At 33.7% G+C, this 25571-nt stretch overlaps 1 protein-coding gene across 1 annotated transcript in view; it reads left to right on the forward strand.

Annotated features, from left to right (window-relative positions):
* The window catches only part of LRP1B (LDL receptor related protein 1B), a gene marked incomplete at both ends in the record, with an annotated part of 589444 nt that overhangs the window by 427234 nt on the left and 136639 nt on the right, over nucleotides 1-25571 (forward strand). Inside the window, 6 exons of the mRNA XM_079539425.1 lie at nucleotides 494-738; nucleotides 7567-7698; nucleotides 9364-9591; nucleotides 11741-11915; nucleotides 12223-12317; nucleotides 17703-17852. Of these exons, the coding sequence (XP_079395551.1) occupies nucleotides 494-738; nucleotides 7567-7698; nucleotides 9364-9591; nucleotides 11741-11915; nucleotides 12223-12317; nucleotides 17703-17852 (1025 nt within the window). The remainder of the gene's footprint in view (nucleotides 1-493; nucleotides 739-7566; nucleotides 7699-9363; nucleotides 9592-11740; nucleotides 11916-12222; nucleotides 12318-17702; nucleotides 17853-25571) is intronic.

The raw sequence follows: 25571 nt of genomic DNA on the forward strand, positions 1-25571 counted from the left end.
TCTTGGTTGATCCTAATTGCCACCACTGGGTCCAGTTGTGTTTGCCTTGCTCTGGGATGGTGGGATGTGGCCTGGAGAGCGAGTCCTCTGCCCTGCCAGCTGTGATACATGTGGCCCATGATTTCCTGTGACCTAAAAAGCAGTTGACTGTTAGTACTCCCAGACACTAATACGCAGAAGACCTAAGCAATTCAGTGTTTTGTTTTTTTTCTTTAAGTTCATCTGAATGTAAAATTCTCTGCTTCTTTATCATATTATGGAATTAAATTTGAATTTTTCAAACACTGTACAAGCAACATTTCACATCCTACTTAAAAAATTAATAGCACAAACTAAATCAGGTCTGAAGTTGATGATAGATAGCTCTCTAAACAATTTTTGTCTTCTCAGTGTAAAGATAAGATCTTAAAATATTTTGCTCCAGTGTCGTAATGGTTCTGTAGTGGTGTTATTTTTATTTTCATGTAATCTGAAGTTTGGGTTTATCTTGTAGATCAGATGCTATTTATTCTGCATTATATGATGGAACCGGCATGATAGAGATTATACGGGGTCACGAATATCTTTCTCACCCCTTTGCTGTTTCTTTGTATGGGAGTGAAGTATATTGGACAGATTGGCGGACCAATACACTTGCAAAAGCCAATAAATGGACTGGACAGAATGTCAGCGTCATACAAAAAACAAGTGCTCAGCCCTTTGATCTTCAGATATATCACCCAAGTCGTCAGCCACAAGGTGACATTTTTATAGAACAGTTAATTGTTATTTGTATGAGAGGGAAAATTTTATTCATATGTATATGCATCTGTATATTGATTTGCCTTTAACTGTTTATTTTTATTTGAATGCTATTTTTAGCATGAGTGTTACTTGAGTGGATATAGACTCTTTATTCAAGCTAGAAACATAAGATCAAGATCGGTGTCTTGAATATTGCCCATTTGGAATCTTGTTCTAGATCTGATAAAAATGAAGAGCAATACATACTTTAAAAGCTTCCAAGTTAATATTGTTTTAAACTGAAGGAGTTCATCTGACAAAAGCAAACATGAGTGTTAGTTGTCCTGTGTTTCTAAAGGAAGATGAATTCATCTGTGAAGTAAAATGTGTATGCAATTTCAGATACTAAATATACTATCTGAATGTTAAAAGGATAGTGACTTAAATTGTCGATGCCCCCTCCTTGGAGGCAACCAAGGCCAGGCTGGATGGGTCTCTGGGCAGCCTGGTCTACTGTTAGAAATGGAGGTTGGTGGTCCTGCATGTGGCGGGGGGTCGGATCTTCATGATCCTTGAAGTTTCTTCCAACCCACGCCATCCTATGATTCTATGCTTAATTTCCATGTACATATAGGAAAGTAAAAATACCACTGGAGGATTAACACCAGTTTGTCACAGAATGTTCTGTGGTTCTCTGGCTAAATTTCTATACCTGTTCCAGAAATCTGATGGCAATAGAAACTAATCTAAATTTTTTATCAGTTTATCTTAGAATTTTTTACCCAGCATATTAAGATACATTTGCAAGAAATATTCACTTGTGTATCACTTTAAGGTAATGTTTCTTTGCTATTTTTTTTTTAATTAGTCACTTTCTTCACTTTGGTGTCTGAGGACCTGTGTTCTATATTCAGTGTTTTCATGGTAGCAGAAGAGTTCCTGTTAGCTTTTTCTTTCTGTTAGAGGAACAAAACAGCGATTTTCTATTTGGACTGGGGCCAGGCAGTGCCTTGGGAGATTATCTGATTTTAGAGAGAGACCTCAGATGCCTGGGGTGATGATATTCAACATTCCATAGTCACAGATATCTTGGCCTAAGCAAAGGTATGAGCGGTAGAAAAGTTTTAAACTGTATTTTAACAGTATCAAGAAATTAAAATATCAAGTTGTATAGTTGCAGTTCTGTTTTATGATGTAGAAAATACCATATTTCAATTTATCGATGGCCTTCTGAGTTTGATTCCATTAATACTTTTTCGATGGAAGCAATTCTTTACTACTAATCTACTGTGTTAACTACTAATCTACCGTATGTTAAGTGAAATTTTATTAGAGCTAGAGAAAAATCATTATGTTACAGGATTCTATCTTAACTATACTTCTGAATTTGTGGCAATGTGTACAGTAAACTAAATAAGATTGCATGCAGTTTAGAATTCCAAAATGGAAAGAATCCCTCCCTTTTATCATATTTTAACAGTAAATTTCTGAGTTCTGTGAAGTTTTTTGTAACTTATAGCACCCACTGACTAAAAGTACTGCTGTCTTTAGTTTTTTCTTGTAACTTGTACCCTGTTGACACCATTTTCTATTCTTTTACATGTGTGTTTCTTATCTGCCTTAGCATATCAGTTTGCAGTTGAAAGTCAGGCACTCCATGTACTCTGTTCCTGGTTGTTAAGCTAGTATCATTAATTTCAGTTTTCTCTGTTTTTTTTCTTTTTTGTGGTACTCTTTCATCTCAAACTGTGTACTCTCCTGTAGCTGTCAGCTTTCTCACAGTTTACTGTTTGAAAGGGAAATGAGAAATTTTTACTTGTAAATGTGAACAGCCTGATTTCATTCAGCTTGAAATGAAATCCAATCTTTTGGTTGGCTGAGCTTGGGCATGGGTGGGAGGAAGGAGAAGTGGAGAGATCTGTTAAGAAGAGCTTCAGAACTTCTATAAATCTATCATACCTTATACAGTACAGCATCACAAAGAACCAAGACAACTTAAAGCTACTCACATTTCTTGTTGTCTATTTTGTTTCATAGCAAATATATAAATGGTATGAGCATATTCCATGGCATACTAATTCCTTTCAGCAATTACATGTGAAGTTAAAACAATTAATGTAGTCAATAGACGTATATTTTAAAACGAATGCATTTTCTGATCAGTTCTTAGCTTGCAGATTCTAAAGATTAATGATGAATTAATTGGATACAAACAAGTATTTTATCTTGACCAAGTATGGTGGAAGGGTCTCTGGAGCAATGAGAAGCAACGTTACAGGAAGTGTTGACAGTGAACAGAGGCTTAGATCTATAACTGTTTTTAGTAAGATAGAGAGTAGACTGTAAGCAATTTAGAAGTATCATTTTGATATAAGTGCATTTTTTTGAAAGTGCAGAAAGAACTTAGTCATGTGTTTAGTCATGTTTTGTGGTTGGACTTGGTAATCTTTTAAGGTCTTTTCCAACCTGAGCAATTCTGTGATTCTATGTATTTTTAAAGTAGACGGGTTAAAAAAAAATAAAATCCAGCTGCAATCTGATGCTGAGAAGAAAGTCTTCAAAAAGAGGCTAATATGGAGGATAAATTGGTCAACATTGTATGCATTTTCAGAGGCAGTCAGGGTAATCGTTCATCTTTCAACTGGTGATAGAATGTCTGGAGCTATTTAAGGGTTACTGCTGAAGAAAAATAAATGTTTTTTAATAATGCTTTAGGCAGCAATCTAGAGGACATATGATAAAGAGTGACATATAACTGTGTGCAGTACTGTAGGAGAAGTAGATTGACAAGCAATCAGGAGTGTAAATCAATTAAGTAGTGCAAAAGGCTGTCCAGGTGGATAAAAATGCAGGTTCTGTGCATTGCAGTGATCAAAAAGAAAATGATTGGTGAAAAGGATCAGTAAGGGAGTAAAGAACCACAAATAGTGCACTGTGATGCTCTATAAATCCGTAGCACTTTCACATCTTAAATATTTTAAGCAGATCATATGAAAGATTCTGAGTGTGCTTGACAGGCTGATCAAGAGTGTGGGAAAGATTTTTGTATAAGAAAGGTAAAATGCTGCTTCTTGAAATACATCTTATGGGTAGGTTTCTGTATGATGGAAGTCTGTGAAATTCAAGGTGGCGTGGAGAAGGGGAGTAAAGAGTGGTTATATGGCTGTTTGCAATAGAATTAGAAAGAATGATTAGAGCTAGTACAGGGAAATGAACGAGAGAAAGTTTTGATAGTTGACCCAATTGCATACCTGTTTCCATTCGAGAGAATTACTTTTTATTAAAAAGTAAAGAATGGACTTAGAATTACACAGTGAAAGTGGTACGAATATGAAAGGAATATATACCTGTGCTGCCATACATCATTTTTAGATTATGGCGATACACTCTTCCAGTTCTGCACATGAGTGTTCATAAATGCATCTGCTTTATAGCACTGTATTTTTCCACAAGTTTTCTAGTCCGTGTTGTATAAAAGACATAAATGTTGATGTGGACAAATATTACACAGATTTTTAGAACACTGCAACCATAATTCTGCCTTTTGGATAATGGTTGGACTTAATGATCTTCAATGGTTGTACTGGAAGTTATTTTCCAACCTAAATGATTTGATGATCGATAACTAGTATTTCTTTTTCTTTTTCCTGTATGGTGTTTTATTTGAATTCTATGCTTAAAGAGCAACTTTGGTGGAGTTTAAAATGTAATATCCAAGATAGTAATATCCAAGTTTATACTTGCATACAAAGAGATGGAGGTTCTATTAAAATTATTTCTAAGTAAAGATAGGTTAACTAAAAGAAGTCTGTGGCTAAACTCTGCCAGCAACAGTGCCAGGAAGATGCAGATCGAATCACTGTGTGATCACTAAATGATCTCCTGAGATCTCTTGCAATACACGTTTTTATGACATCCTTCACAATATTGTCAAAACATAAATCTCATTTTTGATCAGTTATTTTCTGAGGTAGATGATTTATTAATATGAATATTCCATTAACCATTAACTCTGGTCCTGAAGGGCTCATAGAATCTTCATAATTTCTATTTATTTTTTTAGGTTCGCTTTTCTTGTCTTTTATATGAAGTTGTAGATTATGAGTTCCCTCACCCCTGCCCCACTTCACAACCCTAATTTTTCTACGTTATTGCTATAGTTACAAGATAGATGATGATGATAAATTAAACATGTTTATATTTTTGGAAAAGACAAAATCAAATATAGTTATGATATAAAGGTAAAAGAGAGTTTATAGTTCATTAGCAGTCAAAAGACCTATTAACTCATTACCAAGTCAATATTTTTATGCCTATTGACCCAGCTGTCTTGTTAGAGATGCAGAAGTGATTACAGAGAGGATGTGAGATGGTTTGGTTTTGTTTTTTTCATTAAGCCTTGGAACAGCAGGAGAAATGGCAGAGACTGGGAGAGAGCTGCCAGAAAAGTGTAGAAGATTGTGACTTTACGATAGAATAATGAAAAACGCTGGATAGAATTTAAGTAATCCATTAATCTGAGGCTTTGAGAATTTCATTCCTCCTGTAGTTCTGGTCAGACAAGTAAGTAGTTAAAAGATTCAAGTGATGTAGATCAATTTAAGGAAGCACGCCTAGATGAGAGAGGCAAATGTTTTAGGTTAGTTTTAGTTTGCCATCAGATTTTAGTGCTTGAGTGTGAGCTATTTCCCAAAGAAATTCAAGCATCACATTTTTCTAGTTAGCTGATTACTATATTGCGGGCAAGTGCAGCATTGAGGAAGTATATTTCAAACTAATTGATTTTGTTAATTAGAGATTTGTCTTGATGAGTCAGTTCATCTCGCTTCCCTTTTCATCACTGCTAATCTTCTGTGTTTTTTTCTTCTTGTTGCTATTCTTTTTTTTTTTTTTTTTTTTTCCCGAAATGGAAAAATCACTCTGAATTTCCATTCATGTTTGGAACGTCTCTATATGAGCGCTCTGGAACTGTATATGTGCAATAATGAATGAGGACTGAAAGAACAGTTTCAAGATTTTGTAGCACTGTCCTCAGTCATCTCACTTTATGCTCTTAAAAGCAATTTCAGCGCATCTTAATTAAAGGAGAATGGTATAAAGTTGCTTGAAATAAAACGGCTCTTAGGAAAGTTTTTTTCTTTGAACAAAGTAAAAATAATTCTGCATTTCAAATTATCTTTTCATGTTACGTTTTTCACTAATGTAGTAAGTAGATCAAATCAAGGGGGGAGCATTGAATTCACTGAAATTCACTTATTCACTTGACATGGCTTGACACTTAACGAAATGAACTGTGCTGCTTATGTCTTCATTATACCATTTTTTTTTTATTCTATGCTTCGTGATTAGGAGTGTACAATTACATTTTAATGGTATAAATTGACCGCAAAATTAATTTCTCACTGAAAAGGACCATTCTGCTTTTGCTTTGGGATTCTAAGATGATCAGAGGGCTGGAGCACCTCTCCTATGAGGAAAGGTTGAGGGAACTGGGCTTGTTTAGCTTGGAGAAGAAAGGGCTTTGGGGAGATCTCATTGTGGCCTCCCAATATTTGAAGGGAGCCGTTTAAACAGGAAAGGGTATGACTGTTCACATGGTTGAATAGTGATAGGACAAGGGGGAATGGTTTAAACTAAGATGGGAGGTTTAGGTTAGGTATTAGGAGGAAGTTTTTCTCACAGAGGGTAGTGACGTACTAGAACAGATTGCCCAACGAGGTTGTGGATGCCCCATCCCTGGAGGCATTCAAGGCCAGGCTGAATGTGGCTCTGGGCAGCCTGGTCTGGTGGTTGGTGACCCTGCACATAGCAGGGGGTTGGAATTAGATAATCACTGTGGTCCTTTTCAGCCCAGGCCATTCTGATTCTATGGGGGGGTGGAGGGGCGGGAAAAAAATCCCCTGGCTTCATGAAGTTACAATGATAATTTTGGTGGTGGTTTAAGGTTTTTTTAGTAAAAAAAAAAAGTCTGTCTATTATTCGTTATTTGCCTGAAAAAAGAGATTAAAGTACACACTCAATAGTCTTAGCAATTCTTCAAATAGAATATTCTAAATTTCTATCCAGTGTAGTTTTCACAGTTTTGACAGAAGAGATACCTTACACTAGCTAATGAGACAAGGTTGATAGCATGGTAGTTAAAGTGGGACCTTTCACAATCAAATTTTAATGTCACCAAAAAATCACATCAGTAGCAATTATTAAGTTAGTAGAAGATTCTCATGCAGTTTTCTGTAATATTGCTAGCAGCTGCTAAATAAGTACAGTTGTAGTTTCATTTATCTCTTGACTGTCCTTAACAAGGAATGTTAAAGAGAAACCTGAGTAAGGTTTTACCCTTACTCAGTGAATCCAATAGTGAATAAGGTCATCAAATTATGTTAATATTAAAATAATCACACTTAGAGCAGTTAGCTTTTTAAATGTCAAATAGCTGTAAATTTCAGTGAGAAATTTGAAGGAAGGGTAAATCATAAAGATTAGAAATTATACAGTTACCAACAGTTTTCAGTATTGTAAAATGGGATGTACGTCTTGATATCTGTTTGCATTTCTCATAAATGTTGTATTTATCTTTATTGCTTTCTTTCACATATAAGTGAATGAAGTGTTTCTTAGAGTTGTGATAGCAGATTCTTGTTAAAAAAGTTGTTCTTGAACTGTTAATGAGTTTAAACTTCTTACAGAATCTTGTCATTTGATTCCAGTGCAAATCAATTGAAGCAAATTAGGATGAGTGCAATGATAGTCATAATATAATGAGAAGAAATGTGATGCTGCAAGAAAAATGACTAGTTCTGAAGGTTGTTTTTATATTTTGTGTATTTCATTATACGATTTTAGCTTCAAATCCATGTGCTGCTAATGAGGGCAGAGGTCCATGTTCTCACATGTGCCTGATCAATCACAACAGAAGTGCTGCATGTGCATGTCCACATCTGATGAAACTTTCTTTAGACAAGAAAACATGTTATGGTAAGTTTTTCTCCCGACACCTGGCAATTATCTTAAGTCTTTGAACTTAGCAAATTAAAATAGTCTTAGAAATAGTCTCTGCAGAGCATTTTAATCATAGTTTTAAAAAGAAGCGTCTAGTTTTTGAGAAGTATTAACTTATGGTCATTATATGGGATGTTTGTACCTTTGGTATTTATTACCACAATTTATCTGTTGCTTATATGTTTGATATGTTAGCAGAATTTAACAAAGACTTATATAAGGTTCATGAGAAAATGATGAGTCAAGTAACTTGAATAGCAAGAATATACTTATGAGCTTTAATCTCTATCTGTTCTTCTAAGATTTTCTGAGCATCACTTTCAAGATTAAGAAAAAAGCTAGGGCTGTTTCAAAAGTAATGCCTCCTATTTTATGATGTTGGCCCATGGCATCAGAAGCAGATATTGGTGGTATGGTGGTAAAGGCTGAACTTTGTCACCAGTATTCTATTTCATTTTGTTGCTGTGCCACAGATGGCAGCAGAGGGGCAGTCTGACAGAACAGTGTCTGAAATGGAAGGGCAATCTTTGCTGAATGTTTATGGAGATCAGAGAGTGGATGTGAGCACAGGGAGGCAGTGGATGATGGTTTCAGCAGAAACCTCAGCAGAGGTGATAGTGGCGTGAAAGATAAGCCATGCTCAGGGTGGTCATGCATAGTTATCACGCCACTAAATAAGGAGCACTTTGACCAACTCCTGTGCACGAATCAACTAATGGTGCTGACTATTTTGAAAAACAGTGCTTTTTAGCTGAGAACTTGCTCTACCAAATTGTGTTACTGTTCTCACTGTGTCTGTTGTAGTTTCTGTGGAAATAAATAGGAGGCATTACTTTTGGAGCAACCTACATAAAATGAAAAGGAAATGTTAGACATATAGCCTTGAAGAAGTGCTTTATATATATTAATAAACACTTTATTTTTCAATCCCTAGAAATGTCAAGAAATTGTGCCCACTACCTGTTATGTAAAGCATTACTTTAGTCAGTGTTGATTAATCATGTTAAGGAAACCTCGAGAAAAAACATTTTATTGTGTCAAGAATATTGTGGTATGAAGTTACCCTTACTGTTCATACACAGACCTTTGCTTCAGTAATTTAGACTTCTGAGATAAAAAGTAGTGTTTTGTTTTTGCTTTTAGTGTGTTTATTGTTTTTTTTTAAATTAATGATGTCTAAGCTTTAATTATTGAGCTTTGTTTTTTCCTTTTGCCTTGCCTTTTATTGTGGTATTTTTACTGAGTATTGTTTGGAAAACTTTGTTAGATGGTAGTCTGCTCCCTTTAGAAATGCGAAGTGTCTGTGATAATGTTCTGTGAGCGTGTTAGAATATTCAAATAATTTTTTTTTATTAGGATAAGAAGTTAAATGTTAAGCTCTTCCCTTACAGCTTTGCTAGACTGTATTGATACAGTAGCATAGAACCATCTTGTCCTGTACGCAGAATTAATATATTTTCCTGTTATTTTTATGCTCTGTAATGTAATTTATTTCTCAAATAACACTAAGTGCAGGTTTCCTGGAGATGTTAAATCATTCATACAAATTTTATTTACACATTTGCAAATGAATGACTTTTACTCTTGTTAGCAGTGATGTGAAGAGCATGAGGTGATTTTTATTTTCCTATTTTCCAACAGAAAGGAAGAAATTCCTTCTTTATGCGAGACGTTCAGAAATAAGAGGAGTGGACATAGACAACCCCTATTTCAACTTCATTACAGCCTTCACTGTTCCTGACATTGATGATGTGACTGTCATAGATTTTGATGCTGTTGAGGAGCGGTTGTATTGGACTGATGTGAAAACGCAAACCATCAAGCGTGCCTTCATTAATGGCACTGGTTTAGAAACTATTATTTCAAGAGGTAAGTAACAATGTTGAATTAAAAACAATAATGGGCAAATTTTTGTGTGTTCTAAATTTACTGATGTATACGTGTTCAAGTTCTTGTTAGGTATACTTTGCACTGGCATTAAATAATGCATGTAAACAATAGGGAAAATAATTTGTGTAGAATTCTTTATTTTTTGAACGTATAATCCTATTAAAATTTTTATTTTTATTGGGATATAACAGTTTTTTAAGTGGGATTAGAATTGCATCACTGTTTTACTACGTAAAGTATATAGTGAGAATTTGGGGAAAAAAAACTGTCAAGAAACGTAAGGAAGCTTAATGAAACTGACTTGTGTTTCTGTTAACATTATTATATTATTTTTAAACTATTATATGGCATTATTTCATAATTTCATCTCTTAATTGATGTTATCTTCTGCTGTGGAGTAATTATAATCATACTTATGAAAGGTGTAATTTATTGTAGATAAAACTTAGAAAATTACCACATTCTGACATTATAAAGACTACTTACTATGCATAAATGATCTCATTTGCTAACAGTCACTTTTATACTTCTCATAAGATCTTAAGCTTTATAAGAGTGTACCTGTGGGACTCCTGTTGGATGAAGTCTCATGCCACTGTTGCAAAGATACTAAAATCATAGTTTAATCTTCTTAAGTATATGAAATCCTTGTTTTTCAGTTCTTCCAACCAAAAACTAAAAATGTTGGGGATAAGTTTCAAATGGGTCAAAGTTGTGATGTTCCTAATGTAAAGTAGCCACTTAACCTTAAAAATATGTGGCGAGTCTGTAGCAACATCCATGTTAGTTTGTCAGCAGCAATAATTCTGTCAGTCAACATAGCCAAATTAAATTGATAAATATATTACAAACTATTAACCATAATGAAATCACACTTGGCCTTCTTCCTCAAGATGCTGGACAATGTGATGGGATGTGCTGAGGCAGAGCAGCATTTTGCTATCTAGGAGTAAAGCAGCGATGTCATACCCAGCTTCTAAGGCAGATATTATCATTTTGAATCAGTATCTTGTTAAGGAAGGCTATTATATGCAAAGAGGTTGTGAAGCTATCTCATTAACCACATCTTACTCATGGTCTACTAATACTACCTACTGTCATAGGTTGGCTCCTTCCAATAATCGTGCCTTTCCTAAATGCTACAGAGCCTATTCTTGCTAGTCATTGATCTCCCATGAAAGCTGTTGCACATTTAATAGAAATTATTTGTGATAGATTCTGGATAGAGCTGTCTGTGTTGGTCAATGCAGACCTTAAAATACATTATTTCAGAAATTTTTTCATCATCTTTCCTGGCTTTGAAGTTCATAGTATCATATCTTCAATAACAACAGTAATTTCCTCCAGTGGCTCTTGATTTACTACACTTTATGCCTTAATCTGTGAATACAAGTAGATTTCTTGCAGCTTTTGTGGAGCTTCGTGTGTATTTCATACCTAAGCTGTTTGTTGCTTCATTTCCTTCTCACTCAAATCATATAGAGGAAGTAAGTTAACATCATCAAAGCAACATTAGATATCAGCTTCAGAAATAAAAAAAAAAAAAAAAAAGCATTTTCATTGTAGCTACTGATCTGTATATGTGCTATAGAACTATGAATGCATTCAGTATTGAGCCTGTCTGACAATAAACAAAGGAGTAGGATTTTAAACTTCATAATAGCTTTGTTTTAGGAAGTCTCTTAATGTTCTATACATTAAGTATGACTTAAATAGTATTAAGTTTCTTATAATGTTTATATTTCTGAAGTGTGATCTTTAAACTTTCTAGTTGAATTTTAAAAAATATCTAGTAGTGAGTAATAAATTTTTAAGAGAAAAATGCGCTGCAAAAACACAGCATCTGTCTGATAGTGATTTTTTTTTGACAAAAGGATTTATGGTAATTTTTTTAGGAGAATTTAAGTGGGATTTCTTGAATCTAATGCTATTTCCATGTTATTTCAATTGTATCAAGCTGAAGAGGAAAAAACCATTATTCATTGTTGGCAATCATTTTAACAATGCATCTCCTTAGAATATTCCACACGTTTGGTTTAAAAGAAAATAGGATAAATAGTTTCTTTTTCTCAAAGACTGAGAGTAGTCTAGAAAAAAATATCAATAGTATTGCTGTCAATTTTTGCAGATATTCAGAGTATCAGAGGTCTTGCAGTGGATTGGATATCACGGAACTTGTACTGGATTAGCTCAGAATTTGATGAAACACAAATTAATGTGGCACATTTAGATGGTTCCTTAAAAACCTCAATCATCCATGGAATTGATAAACCCCAGTGTCTTGCAGTTCACCCAGTAAAAGGGTAAGATATCTTTGGTTTCAAAATATAATCTGCCATAAACCTCACCCAGAGATTTCTTCATTCAGATTTTTCATTTACCCATTCTGTTTTCTTTCAAACTGGAACTAGGTTTATTCATTTAAAAGATTTTGCTGATAATTTCTCAACTGAATATTGTTTCTCCATCAAAACCTGGTTTTAATTAAATCCTATACTCATTATTTGTATATTTTGCATAATTCTAAGTTTATGAACGTGTTTTATCTGCTGTTGCATTAAATTTGCTGTGTACATAGAGCAACATTTTTAATATGTTTATTATCTTCAGTAAGCTCTATTGGACTGATGGAAACACCATTAACATGGCTAATATGGACGGCAGCAACAGCAAAATCCTCTTTCAGAATCAAAAAGATCCTGTTGGTAAGTATTATTTCTGTTTCTTAATCAAGAGTACTTTAATATAAACATTATGTTGGAATGCTTTGTCATAATGTGTCAGTGATAAGAACATGCACAAAGACATGGTAAAAACTGACATTTTTGTGTTTTTCCATTTGAGGTGTTTTGACCAATTCTACTTGAATGGAAATTTACTGTAATGGGTCAAGTATTCTATTGTTCACTTGTAGCACTACAGCAGTTTATTTAGGCTGAAGGTGAAATAGGACCCACTGTGTCCTTCCATCATTAGTTCGTGAGTAAAAGAGTTTAGAGAGCAAGGGTTTAATCAATTAAATCCATGTGAGAGGATTCTTTAACTAGAACTGTGGAACTTTTCTCAATGAAATCTCAAATAATGGGAAGATAACTGATATATTTTTAATAGAAAGGAGCAGAAATTGAAGTGTATATTTTGTAATAATGATTAGACCTCATTTTTAAGATCTGACAATTGATATAATTAAGAATAATTAAGTTATGGCATTCTCTGGAAAACCGTATCCTTTCCATGCATACTGTTTTTTGTTTTCATACAGTTAACCTTTTCAATTTTTTTTTTTTAAGGGAGTGAAAGGAGTTATGTCAATTGTCTCTGTGTTATATTAATGGCTTACCAAGAAAGTGTTACAAATTTTAAAGAATTTGACATTTCATAACTGAATATATTAGCAGAAAAAAGAACATTAGTGAAATAAATTTGGCATTAGAGCTAATTTGAATAAAAGATGTCTGACAACTGCTGTATGTTTGATTCAGTGTTACATCTGTGCAGCTGTAAAGACAGTTGTCTATTTATTTGGAGGAAAAAAGTGATAAAACCACTTATTATGAGATGAAGCATATCCTCATATAATAATATTTGGACAATAAGGCTGTGTGCAGCCTATTGCACTGAATGTCATGTGATCACAGGTCACAAGGTCCTAAATTGCAGTGCTTATGGTTTTTGTCATTGAATTTGTTGAGTAGCAGTAAAGCCACTGAACCAAATACATGGTAGAGTGGTTAGTACTTTTTTGTTTTTCTTCTGTAAGTATATCAGTATGGTCAAAGGTTTCATGTGCAAATCCGTGTAGGTTTTGTGACATTTTTCTTCATGGACATACAGTCTCAGTGGTATAAGATGAACTATTCACGCAGTTAAACATTCTGGAAAGACTTGCAAGACCGAGGATTATGACATAAGTTTTTTACTTCACCACAGAACTGCAAATGAGGCGATATTTTCTCTGTAGTACTGGATTAATTTAACACCTTTGAGATCTCAGTTACTTGAAGTAAGTTATTCCAGATTGAAAATTCCTTTTGCATAATGAGACCACAGAGATTCGTTTCTCCCTTCTTACAGCTAAACTGAAACTGTGCAAAGTCATAAAGTAGGTAGTATGTGAAGTCTCTCTATATATCTATGTGCATGTAAAGGGAAAATGAAGTTAGCAAGTATCAGTGAAATATTTAATTATTAGTACACATCTTGGCTTATTTTTATTGTTAGTCAGGATGAAAATAAGATTGTTTTACGGCTGACAAAAAAAAACAGATACACAGTTCTGTAGTTAAAATGAGCATTAAATTTCTAATGTTATTTTCTAAATATCCAACCACATTAAATACCTGATTAATTGTTATCATTAGCATAAGATGTTTCCATACTAAAAGCAAGAAAACACTACTTAAGAACATTGAGTGGCCTTTTGTTTCAAACCAAGAAATCGTATTTTTTTTGTAAGCAAAAGTAAATCTCATGCTGTGTTAGTTTTGAGTATTTGGGGATCTACATGAGAGATCTAATAAGTGAAATCATCTATATGAGAAGATAAGTATAAGGCTTATGAGAGTTAAATACTATGAAAATTTTCGTTTAGTTTTCCCAAATAAAAAAAAAATTCAGTCTATAGAGTTCAACATGTTTTCCAATCTCTGAGTTGGAAATAGGCACGTTTTCTCTCAATTTGAATTGTGTTGAAAGAAGGGGACAGTTTTATTAACATCAAGATTGCGTAGTTTAGAGTGTTTGGAATCTGGTAGTTTTGCAGTTACGTTTTTGTCTTAACTGGAACATACTGTGTGGATCTTGATAATCCATTCTGCAGTTCAGAAACTGATATATCAATTGAAAAAGAACTAGTCACTGGAGTTTTATTAAGTTATTTGCTGTGGGAATCAGATTTAGTGCTGTACTTTGTGAGGCAAATTGTTTCATCATGGATATCTTCAGTTAAGCTGTTTGTCATAAAGCTTTAAAAAAACAACCATGTATCTATTGCATTATTTTTAAGAAAACAGATATTATTACATCATGCACTGTTGTATTTCTAGTCAGTTTTTGAATATCTTTAATAAAACTCTAAATAAATAAACATACTGGATCACATCTGGAGCTGTATTCAAGAGGCTCCATAATTATTGGTGTAGCGGTTCTTGTTTCATTTTTTCTCTCCTTATTTGAATATCAATTGTTTATTTCTTCTTTTTTACATACAGCAGAGTCTGCAAACAAAGCATGCAGATGTAAATCAAAAATCTTGCTGAGACTGGCCCTTGAAATTTTATTTTAGATTAAAAAAAAAAAAAAAGAAATTATTTATTGAATATATGTGGACATTTAGCATGTATTTCCAAATTTTAAGCACATCACAAAATCATAGAATGGCTAGGGTAAAAGGGACCTCAAGGATCATGAATCTCCAACCCCTCTGCCACATGCAGAGCCACCAACCTCCACATCTAATACCAGACCAGGCTGCCCAGGGCTCCATCCAGTCTGCTCTTGAACAACTCCAGGGACAGGACATCCACAACCTCTCTGAGCAGCTGTTGCAGCACATCAACACTCTCTCTGTAAAGAAAAAACATCTCTGTAAACATTACTATTTATACATGAATTGCAAACAGACATAAACTGATAAATAATCTTTCTTAAGAATGAGATAACACTCTTATCTCCCTGGAGAATTTTAAAAAATCTTTTATTTCATTGATTGTTAATAATATCTTAACTCATACTTAAAATATACAATTTATAATATTAAACTATTTTGATATTTCTTATTTGTGAGGAAAATACCATCTGCATAATTATTCTTCTGACTTTATTTTAGCTATATAGTTTAATTTTAGGAAACTCTCAGCTCACTAACATCTGATCTTCAGTCCAATCACTTGCTGCTTAATTTCATGTTAAAAGGAGAAATTGGACAATGCTTTGGGTTATTAATTGTTCCAGATTACCTTAATGCTGGAAGGATACATGTTAGAGCAGCTCAGTACTATGGCTGTTCTCTCAGAAAATTGCATTGTCGTCGTTTTGTTTTTTTTTTTTAATATATATATCCTTTATTAGTTATCAGATATATGAGCTCACCTTGATGAACAGTAGCAGTTCTTATCTAGCCAGTGATTCTGGGCTGTATGAAGCACTCTGAGTTTGTGATGCTAGGTCTTCAAGGACAATGAGCCTGTTTTCCTTACACCTCAGTCTTCTGAAGAGCAAAACATGCAGAGACATATGTCTCAGTGGTCAAATAATGAGGAGTCCTTCCAAATCAGTATTCTGCTGTGCACACAGCATTGTCATCAGGTAGCTGCTAACACAATATTTTTTTTCCCCACAATGCGCATGATAACTTTCACTTTGACAGCATTGAGAAAGGATGTAAACCATTCACACGAAAATGTATCGTGAAGACTGTGGTACTTAAGCAAATCACATTTTCATTAGTAAAACCAGGAAAATTCATGGAAAATGAAAATGTATTTTTGTTTTGCATTAGAAATAATAGAGCACTACAGAAATGAGAACTTGGATAGAGGAAGATTGATATTTCTGTCAGTTGATGCTGTGTAATTGGCATACCCATGCATAGAAATACTATTCTAATAACTAAAATAGTAGAAAATCTGGGCAACATTACATTGTAATTTTTGTGTAAATAACAGTTATAACGACATCATTAGTAGATTTCTGTGCCTGAAATCAGTGAGCAGTCAGGAGTTACAGGGAATAGCAACTGCTATATGTTAGTATGGAAACCTTTGTAGCACCTTTGTAACTCAGTGGCAGGGTTCATCCACATTCTCTGGATGGTTTCCTGCACTAGGCTGGAGAACTCAAGTTCTGCTTGTCCCTACAGTATGTGGCACTACCCTTTCACTTGGATCAATGCTTATTGTGCAAGCTGAAAAGCACTTTGGTGCAGGGAGATGTTGCTAGATCCATCTGCAAAGCAACTTCATCCTTATCCTCCCTTTAGCTAGAGTTGCTTATCCTCTAACACACTTGCAGAGAGGAAGAAATCTCAGTAACTTTAACGAAGATGGAAAACTGCTTTTGAAAAGCTTACAAAGTGGGAGCCTTTTGGCCTACGATGTCAAATGTGCGTAAAGGAGTCGTGGCATGATGCCAGCTCTAAGTACTGCTGCACATGGCACTGCTTCCTCCTGTCCGAATTTCTCTACAGAGAAGCAGATTACAGGGTAGAAGAGTTCTTATGCTGTGCAATTTCTAGATACTGACATTTGTAGTAAAATTCAATATTTTTTTGGCAGTTTTATGTTGAATGCTTGAGTTCTGGGAAATGTCTGCTACAGAAGCAAACTATTCTGCTATGTATCGTTACAATGCCAAGCATATTTCTCAGTGGAAAATTTGTTGCTGCAATTTCTTCAACACTTTTGAAGGATTAGAGAATTTGAAATATATTATCTTTTAATTCTTTATTTCTTTTAGAAAATTATATGCTTGCTTTATTTATTAGGGTTTTTTGCAAGTTTTTCTAAGTTTTCTTGCATCTGACTCCAAAGAGCTGATCATGAGATCAGTTCACTATGAAACCAAATGAAAATGTGCACTGCAAATTTATTGGTTACTGACATTAAGTTGTGATATTTTTATTTTTGCAGCATTTTAAGAGAACTGTATGTGTAGGGAGAGAATGGGCCTTGTAGTCCTTAAAATCTCTCTCTCACACACACACACAAGATTGTTTTTGTTTGTTTGTTTTTTTAAGTCTGAATGTTCATAAGTTTCAAATAAATTTTGGGGTTCTGGTTGGCGTTTTCTAGTAGTTAATGACCTCTCTGAGGACTTGTGCTCTTTCAAGTATCTCATTGCCAGATGGTCCTTTCATCAGTCACTGATTCATTTCTGCAGATGTTTGGAGAAATAAAAGGCAGAAATATTTCAAGAAAGATGTTGTTTTCTCTACGAATGACCCAGTTTATTTAGTTTTCTTGATTTCTTTGAGTGGATAACAATTACATGTATACATACTTTCTTGAATACGCTATTTTATGAAAAAAGCTTAATGTTAAGTGTATTTTAGATATTAAAGCCAAAATTAAAGTTGTATACTTTAATTACAGGTTTATCAGTAGATTATGTGGAGAACAAACTTTACTGGATCAGTTCAGGAAATGGAACCATTAATAGATGCAACCTGGATGGTGGCAGTCTTGAAGTAATAGACTCAATGAAAGAAGATTTACCAAAAGCCACAGCTTTAACAATAATGGGTAAGTCCAGTGGTAATAGCGATGATTTTCAAACAATTGAATGGTAATTATGAGCCAACAAAAACTTGGAAAAAAAAAGAAACACATTAGTATTTTATTGTAGATGATTCTCACAGTACATGTGAAACTTTCTTTGTGAGAAAAGTTGGATTCTGAGATGTCTGCTGTGTAGTATTTTATGTTAAGTTGGTTGAAAAATAAGCTTTTTTTCTACATTGCACCTTAGAAATGTCGGGATTTAATGTTTTTAAACATTCCAAAAATTAAAAGTTATTAAGAAGTTATAAGGGCAATTTTCTTTACGTTTCATGTTGAATATATCATTGAATTTACTGTAATTCTCATTAGCATCTACAGCTCTTGGACCTCACTTGAACAAGGATAGAGTGTTCAAAAAAAAAAAAATTGTATTCTGACTCAGAACTAGTGCTTTTATATTCTTCTGAAGATTACTAGAAATATAATCTTTCTGCTTTTTCTCTAAATGCTTTGCTTACCTTTGTTCAAATTTAATTCAAAATGATATTAACTGCTGTGGGATAGTTCTGAGAAATTCTATTGATAGCTAGATTTTTTGTTGATACAGTTGACTCATCAATTGCTAGTCTCCTTTAAAAAGTATTTTACTTAGTTGATTAACTATGCACGTGTGTGCTTTTGAAGATTACTTTAAATGATCTCCAAAGATTATACATACACTGTACGTTGTTGTATTTTAAAGCAGTAACTGCTAAAGAACTTTATTATGAAAATATTTAGTAAGTATTGAATCATAAATGTTGTCAAAATTAGTTGGAGAGGTGATGTTTTTATATATACATCCATAAACAAAAGCAAGTTTTGTGTCAGAAGGAGTTACGAATGTTAATACGGAAAAAATGTCTTTCATTGATTAGGTTGTAATTGAAAATTAAATGAGGAGACGATCTTCAGGGAGTTATTGGAGGTCTTTAATATGAGATGTTGTAAAGAATATTTGTTCTTACTGTCACTGAAATATCTATGCTTTCAAGTCTTTATCCATGATCCACAGAAGATACAAGAGTGATGGTCCATCTGAGATGTAGAATAAAGAGTTTATAGCTATCATCTGAAGAAATATTTTGTGCTTGTTTATGTGAAAGTGGCTGAGTTTTTGCCAGTATGGAAAGGCAAGTAATACTGCAGCTTAGTTTTTAAGCATGAGGCCACATATGGAGTGTTGTGTCTAGGCCTGGGGCCCCCCCACTACAGGAAAGAGATCAAGGTTTTGGAATGAGTTCAGAAGAAGACCATGAAATGATCGGAGAGCTGGAAATCTGTCCTACAAAAATGGGCCGCAGGAGTTGGGCTAGTTCAGTTCGGAGAAGAGAAGGCTTTAGGGAGAGCTCTTTATGACCATCTAGTATTTCAAAGGAGGTTATAAACTGGGAAATCAATTTTTTACATGGATAGATAGTGATATGTCAAGAGGGAACAGTTTTAAACTAAAGGAGAGCAGATTTATATTAGATGCTGGGGGAAGCTTTTCACTGAGAGGGTGGTTAGGCATTGGGACAGGTTGCCCAGGGAGGTTATGGATACACTGTCCTTGGAGGTACATAAGGCCAGGTTGGATGGGGTCCTGGGCAACTTGATCTAGTGCTTGATCTAGCAGTTGGTAACCCTGCCTGCAGCAGGGTAATTGGATCCTGATGGTCTTTGATGTCCCTTCCAACTCAGGCAATTTTATGATTCTTTGATACAGTAGTTTAGGATTCCTTATTTTTGAGTGATGACAAGTCTTCCTACTTGAAACTGGTAAACATGATGTATTTGAGTTTTTCTGTTTGTTCTGCTTTCTGGTTTTGTCTTTTACTTAGGAACCAGTTGTGATAAAATGCAGTAAGACACTGAAGTATTGTAGTATGCACTGCAGCTTACAGTATTGTATGCACTGATTGAAAAACATGAAGATTCCTTATTCATTTCTTTTGTATGGTTTTATGTTGTGGAGGATACTGCAGCAACACATGATGCCATTTGTTTTCCTGAAGTTCTTTACATCATATTCTTGTATGCAAGCAGTGGTGGATATAAGACAAATCAAATAGTTTTTTGGCATTAGGTGTTTCTCCAAGTAAAACTAGTATTTTAGACAGCTTAATTTTATTTATTTAATATATTATATATATGATCGTGTCATATTGTTGATTTGTTTCCACTGGGGCAGAAAGAAGAGATGGAGTTCAGTATTTTCAGAATCTAGAGTAGTCTTGCCTCGGTCGCAATACACTGATCAGTTGTTTTTGATCATTAGAGCCTTTTTTGGGCTAAACAGCTTAAACCAAGATAGAAAGGAGGGGTAAGGTTGTTTAGTTTATGAAGTGACTATAATCTGATCTGAGATTAAGCCATAGTCCTTACAGAAGGCACAGAAAATTAGTGGGTCTTATGACAATTTCCAAGACATTTCGTTATGTCTTACAGTTTACATTCTTGAAGTTTTTTTTTTCCTAGCTAACCATTGTAAACTGTTCGGAAGTTAATTGCTATTGTTCTGGATATTTACTGTTGTTTAGTACTGTCTAGCCTTTAAGTAATTTTCTTACTATTAGATCCTTCAGTGGTAGCATACAGACAACATGAGACACATTCCTTCCTTGGCATGAAAAAATAATAAAAATGTTGATGGCAGAGTGGCTCTCAAGTTTATCTTCAAAGGAACTGGAAACAAATTATGTAATTACAGAATCACAGAATCGCAAGGTTGGAAACGACCTGCAAGATCATCTAGTCCAAACATCCTCCCATTCCTATTAGTACCACAAGCTACTAAACCATATTCACATCTCCCTCTACTTTATTTCTTCAATTTATTGTTTTTCTGCTCAAGTGTCGGTCATATTTATTTTTCCATAGACTAAGCTCCAGAATTCCTAGTCCTTTTATTTCTGTCTTTGCCTACGTATTTTGATGTATGATATTTGTACAATGAAAGCTATATTCCTGTGGAAAGTAAAGCATTTTAATATGCCCCAAATTACTATTTTTCCCATGACCTTAAGCATATAAAGTTTAATTTATCCTATTACCTTTTGTATTACTAAGGTGCTGCTATAAACCCATGATGAAATTCCATTTGCAAGTCTACTTTTTCTCCAAAAGTGCATTCAGTGCATGTGAATGCAACAGCAGCTATTTTTAATTAAATCACTATTCAGAAATACACATTAATGCTTTTGTTTAGTACCTCACACTGTTGTCTTACATTTGGTCAATGGTAATTTTCTTCTGCTGGTGTGTTAAGGATTCATTTTATTTTGCTTAAATCCTGTGAAGTTTTCTTCTTATCATTTATCAGCTTCTCTGATTCACAGCCCTCTGTTTCCTGCGTAACTTTAACACCTACTACTGGCACCATTTACAAGTTGATAACAAATATTTCTATCATTTTGGAAACATGCGATGTTCCTTGTGAGAGAATCTCTGATTTTACTGTGTGATACAGTGGTATTTTCAAGATTAAGAAAATGAGAATATTTTCTGTGCTTGTGCTAAGGTTCACCTGAGTTTAAACTATGATATTCCATATCAGATTTTTGAACTTGTAGCTGCAAAAGTCATCTATCACAGATACTTGAGTGCATTTCGTATCAGCTCCTCACAGAAATATAGTTTACGTAAAACTACAAAATTAAACTAACTTAATTAGAAAACAGGAATACGATGTAGATTGTATAATGAAGATATAATTTGTTGTGCATTGCTGATTTTTTACAATAAATACTTGTGGTAGAAACCTCAAAGGGTATGTGCTATGGTGGTGGGTGTTAGTGTTTCTCTTGTCATACTTAATAATATAAAATATAGTAAATTCATATGCTGAATGATTCTGTGTGTAAATGCTACTTCTATTTAAATTAATGGAAAAAAAAATCAGCAGTACAACAAAATCAAAGACATAACTTCTCAGTGGGAATGTAGATGTTAAAACTGTATCTTTTGAACAGAATCTGTATTTAATGCAGCCTTCAAGGTGTATTATCAATCAGAACAGATAGTGATGGTATTTCATTTTTGACGGAACACTTTAGTTCATTTATTAACAAGATACCTTCATGCTACCTTTGTTATTGTGGTTAGCTGACATATTAGTTGATTTTTTTCTTTTTTCCTAAACAAACTTCAAAAAGTAACACCATAATGCATTTCTAGTCACTCACGTGGTGGGAACTGCGACTTCTCTGAAAGCAATTGTTAAATGGAAGGGGCTGCTTCAATCAGGAAACTTCAGACACGTACACCTTAATTTTCCAAGTCATCAGTCTTCTAATTACTGTAACACCATTCATTACATTAGCATTAATATATGAAATATATCTAGGCAATTTGCCCAGTTCTAAGTACAGTACATAGTTGTCTTCCATAAATACTCAAGCTATCATTAATAAAAACTAATGGCCCATCAAATTTTGCGTTTACCGTACAGCTCAAAATCTCCAAAGGACTGTCCACAATGCTAGTATAGCAATTTCTGGCATTTTAAATTGCTGTTTCCCAATATGTTGCTGCACTTTATACTAATTACCCAACAAAATGGACAAATACAACACTTCTTAATATTATAGCACAATTTCATCAAGATGATTGTAACTAATGATCATACAACTTTCTGATTAGTATAATCAAACCTGTTTGATATTTAAAGATTTAAAATAGTTGTCTGTAATATTTTCTGAAAGCAAATTGTTGTAAGTTTAGTTGAGTGGCTGTGAGAAACCATTAACTATATTTTAAATATGGAAACAGATTAATTAAGCCTATTATTTACCTAGTAATCACAAACTAATAATCTAATGAGAACATATATATATAGAAGGAAAATGAAGAATTCCAAAATTCTGATTAGGATTGTGGTAAAAAATAGCAGTGTAACATTATTATTTTTTTTTGTATGAGTGTGATATGATTTGTCATCACTCATCCAGTGGTTTCTGAACAACTGAATCCTTGTTAAAGAGAACTGAGTGTTCTTTAAGGGCATAACTGAACAGGTAAAACAAATTTTGACAGATAGGCTAAGAAGTTGTACCTCAAGATGCCTGTAGTTTCAAATTTTATTATTAGTATATTTAAAAATATATCTTTATTTTCCAGATTTGCATTTCACTCTCTAAGGTGTTCAGATTGTCTTTTTCCTATAATTTCCCATACTGTACCCATATATCTTTAGAAAACTTGTAGTGCACCATATAAAACGTCTGTGCCAAAGAAAAGTATGTGCTAGCTCAATAAGATCACGCAAATAGTGGTACTAAATAGTACTTATCCAGGTGTCATGTTAACAAGAATGGAAGAAGAAGATAAAAGAATCATAATGAAGCACATTTTCAGTATTTTCTTGTGACAGGTTTTGATTTGTTGTTTTTAATAGGGTGACATAAGGCGTTACCCTCTCTATTCACAGTCCAGTACTCTAAGGACTAGTAGTGAATCTGTGTAGTGACATATCTTCTATTGTATCCGTTGTAAAAGGAAGATAAGAAATCTATGATCTTACATGTCCAGCACACTAGATGGAAACTGTGTGGATGCTGTTCACTTGAGCAGGAACAGTCTCATCCAATAGCACAGTAAACCAAGGGACATGTTTGAACCATACAAATCATGATGCAGCAATAGTTTGTCTCTGTACTAATAATTAAGGGAAGGATAACATCTGTGGTAAGGAAAATCACCAGTGATTGAATTTCCTCATTGAACTCAGCATGTTATGTTTTAATCTAATTGTAAAAGAATATGCAGAGTTGATTACTTGAGGATTTTGTTCATCTACGTTCTCTACAGCAGTTGTCATCAGGTCGCTTTTTTGATAGTCTGTCAGGAACTTAGCCATAATTTTGGACAAAAAAAAAAAAAGCCTTAAAGAATACTTCTTAAAAAGAATGCTGCAAAAATAAGAAAATTATATACATTTTGCTGCACTCTGATCTTTACTTACTTTGTGAGTGGGTTTGGGTACATAAAGTGAATTCTGGTATATACCATGTATATGTATGACAGTAAACATCGAAATTATATGATGATCCATTCTGATTTGTGCTCAGAATATTCAAATAAATATTGATATAACAATGTAAAAGCATTTAATGGAAAAGGCTGCACTAAGCCTCAAGGATAGATAATCCATTATTGTGGGTCATCTCATGTGAACAAATAACAAAAAAATTTACTATGACTTTCCATGTGCATTATGTCATACAGTTACCAATATATTCTTCTCTCTCATCTGACTGAGTTTTTTTTACTCTTGTTATAAGTTACATCATCAAAATTTTTTTGTTCTAAAGATTGACATGAGCTACTGTAATTAAATAGATCTATATTATAAAAAGATATTTTCCCTCATCCAATTCTAGCACCTTTGGATGCTTAAGGTAAAACATGTCCTTTAAAATTAACTTAGGTTTCACCAGAGTTCCACTTAGGTCTCCAAATCTTCATATTCAGAGTATATTCACTCTGAAGATAGTTTTGTTGTAATAAAGGTGTGAAGACTAGTCAGTAAATGACCATCGTCCCTTGGTTTTTTTTCAGTGTTTATATTCTTTTGTGGGAGTACAGTTACTGTAATGGAGATTGTTTTTCAGGACTGCAACTTTCATCATGAAACACTCAATTGCCTATAAAAAATAATTGTCTTAAATATTTAAAACTGCAACATTGGCAACTATTTATTTAATGGGGGGGAAAAAATATGAAGTTACTGCACAGAATTTTTTGGAAATGCAGTGTTTCCAAAGTTTACAAGTTTTTTGATCTAAGATTTTATTTTTGGTTCATCTACAGTAATAACTTTGTCTTTCTGAAATTAAAATGCTGATGATGTTAAACTTACAATTATACATACTTCTTCCATTTAATAATTTCATTTAAGATCTTTAATGGATACATAAATATTAAGAGGAAAAAAAAGAAATGTTCATACTTTTTTCTTCATGAAGAACATTGCTTAAAGGTTGTATTTCATAGTCATTAATATTTTAAGTGTTATGAGTGAAATGCTAACTTGCTGCAAAGCAATATATTTTAGCCTAAGCATGTCCATATATGTTCATTTCTTTTAGTTTAAAAGTACACATGAAAAACTGAAGATTTTTCTGACTTCTGGGAAAGGTAGCAGCAGAACTACATTTTTATTTGATTAATTTACCTAACAAAATATCTTTTTTATTATTATTATTACTGAAACAAAATATCTTTTTTTATTATGATTATTACTGAAAATATAGGAGTTCATCTATGGTTGAGGAATTGACAGAATTATAACTTCAAATTTAGAATATAAAAATCTGTAACTTTTTTTTCTGAAGTGCTAAACTACAGAGTGTTAGTTGGTCAGTGTTCGTCTTTCTGACCAAGAAATAACTTGCAATGAGGTGGAAGGAGACCATCTTACTGCTTAGGTTTTGCCCAGGAAGTAAAGACTCAGGAAGGGTGTTGTGGCATCCAAGGGAAAATGAGAGGCAGACACTGTAAAATATTTTATGGACTGTGGAAATTTACATGTAAACCTCAGATTTTGAGGCCATCACATCAAAGATCTTCACATACTTTAGAGATTTTGAGAATTAATGTGTTCCTGGATTGAAATCAGAAGATTGGCTATGGTCTTTGTGCCACTGTTAGACTATTAGCTCTTTACAGGTTGATATAAGAGATGCCAAAAATTATATTCTGATAAAGAATAAAATATAA

Source organism: Tetrao urogallus (genome assembly GCF_951394365.1).
Source record: "Tetrao urogallus genome assembly, chromosome: 8".
NCBI lineage: Eukaryota > Metazoa > Chordata > Aves > Galliformes > Phasianidae > Tetrao > Tetrao urogallus.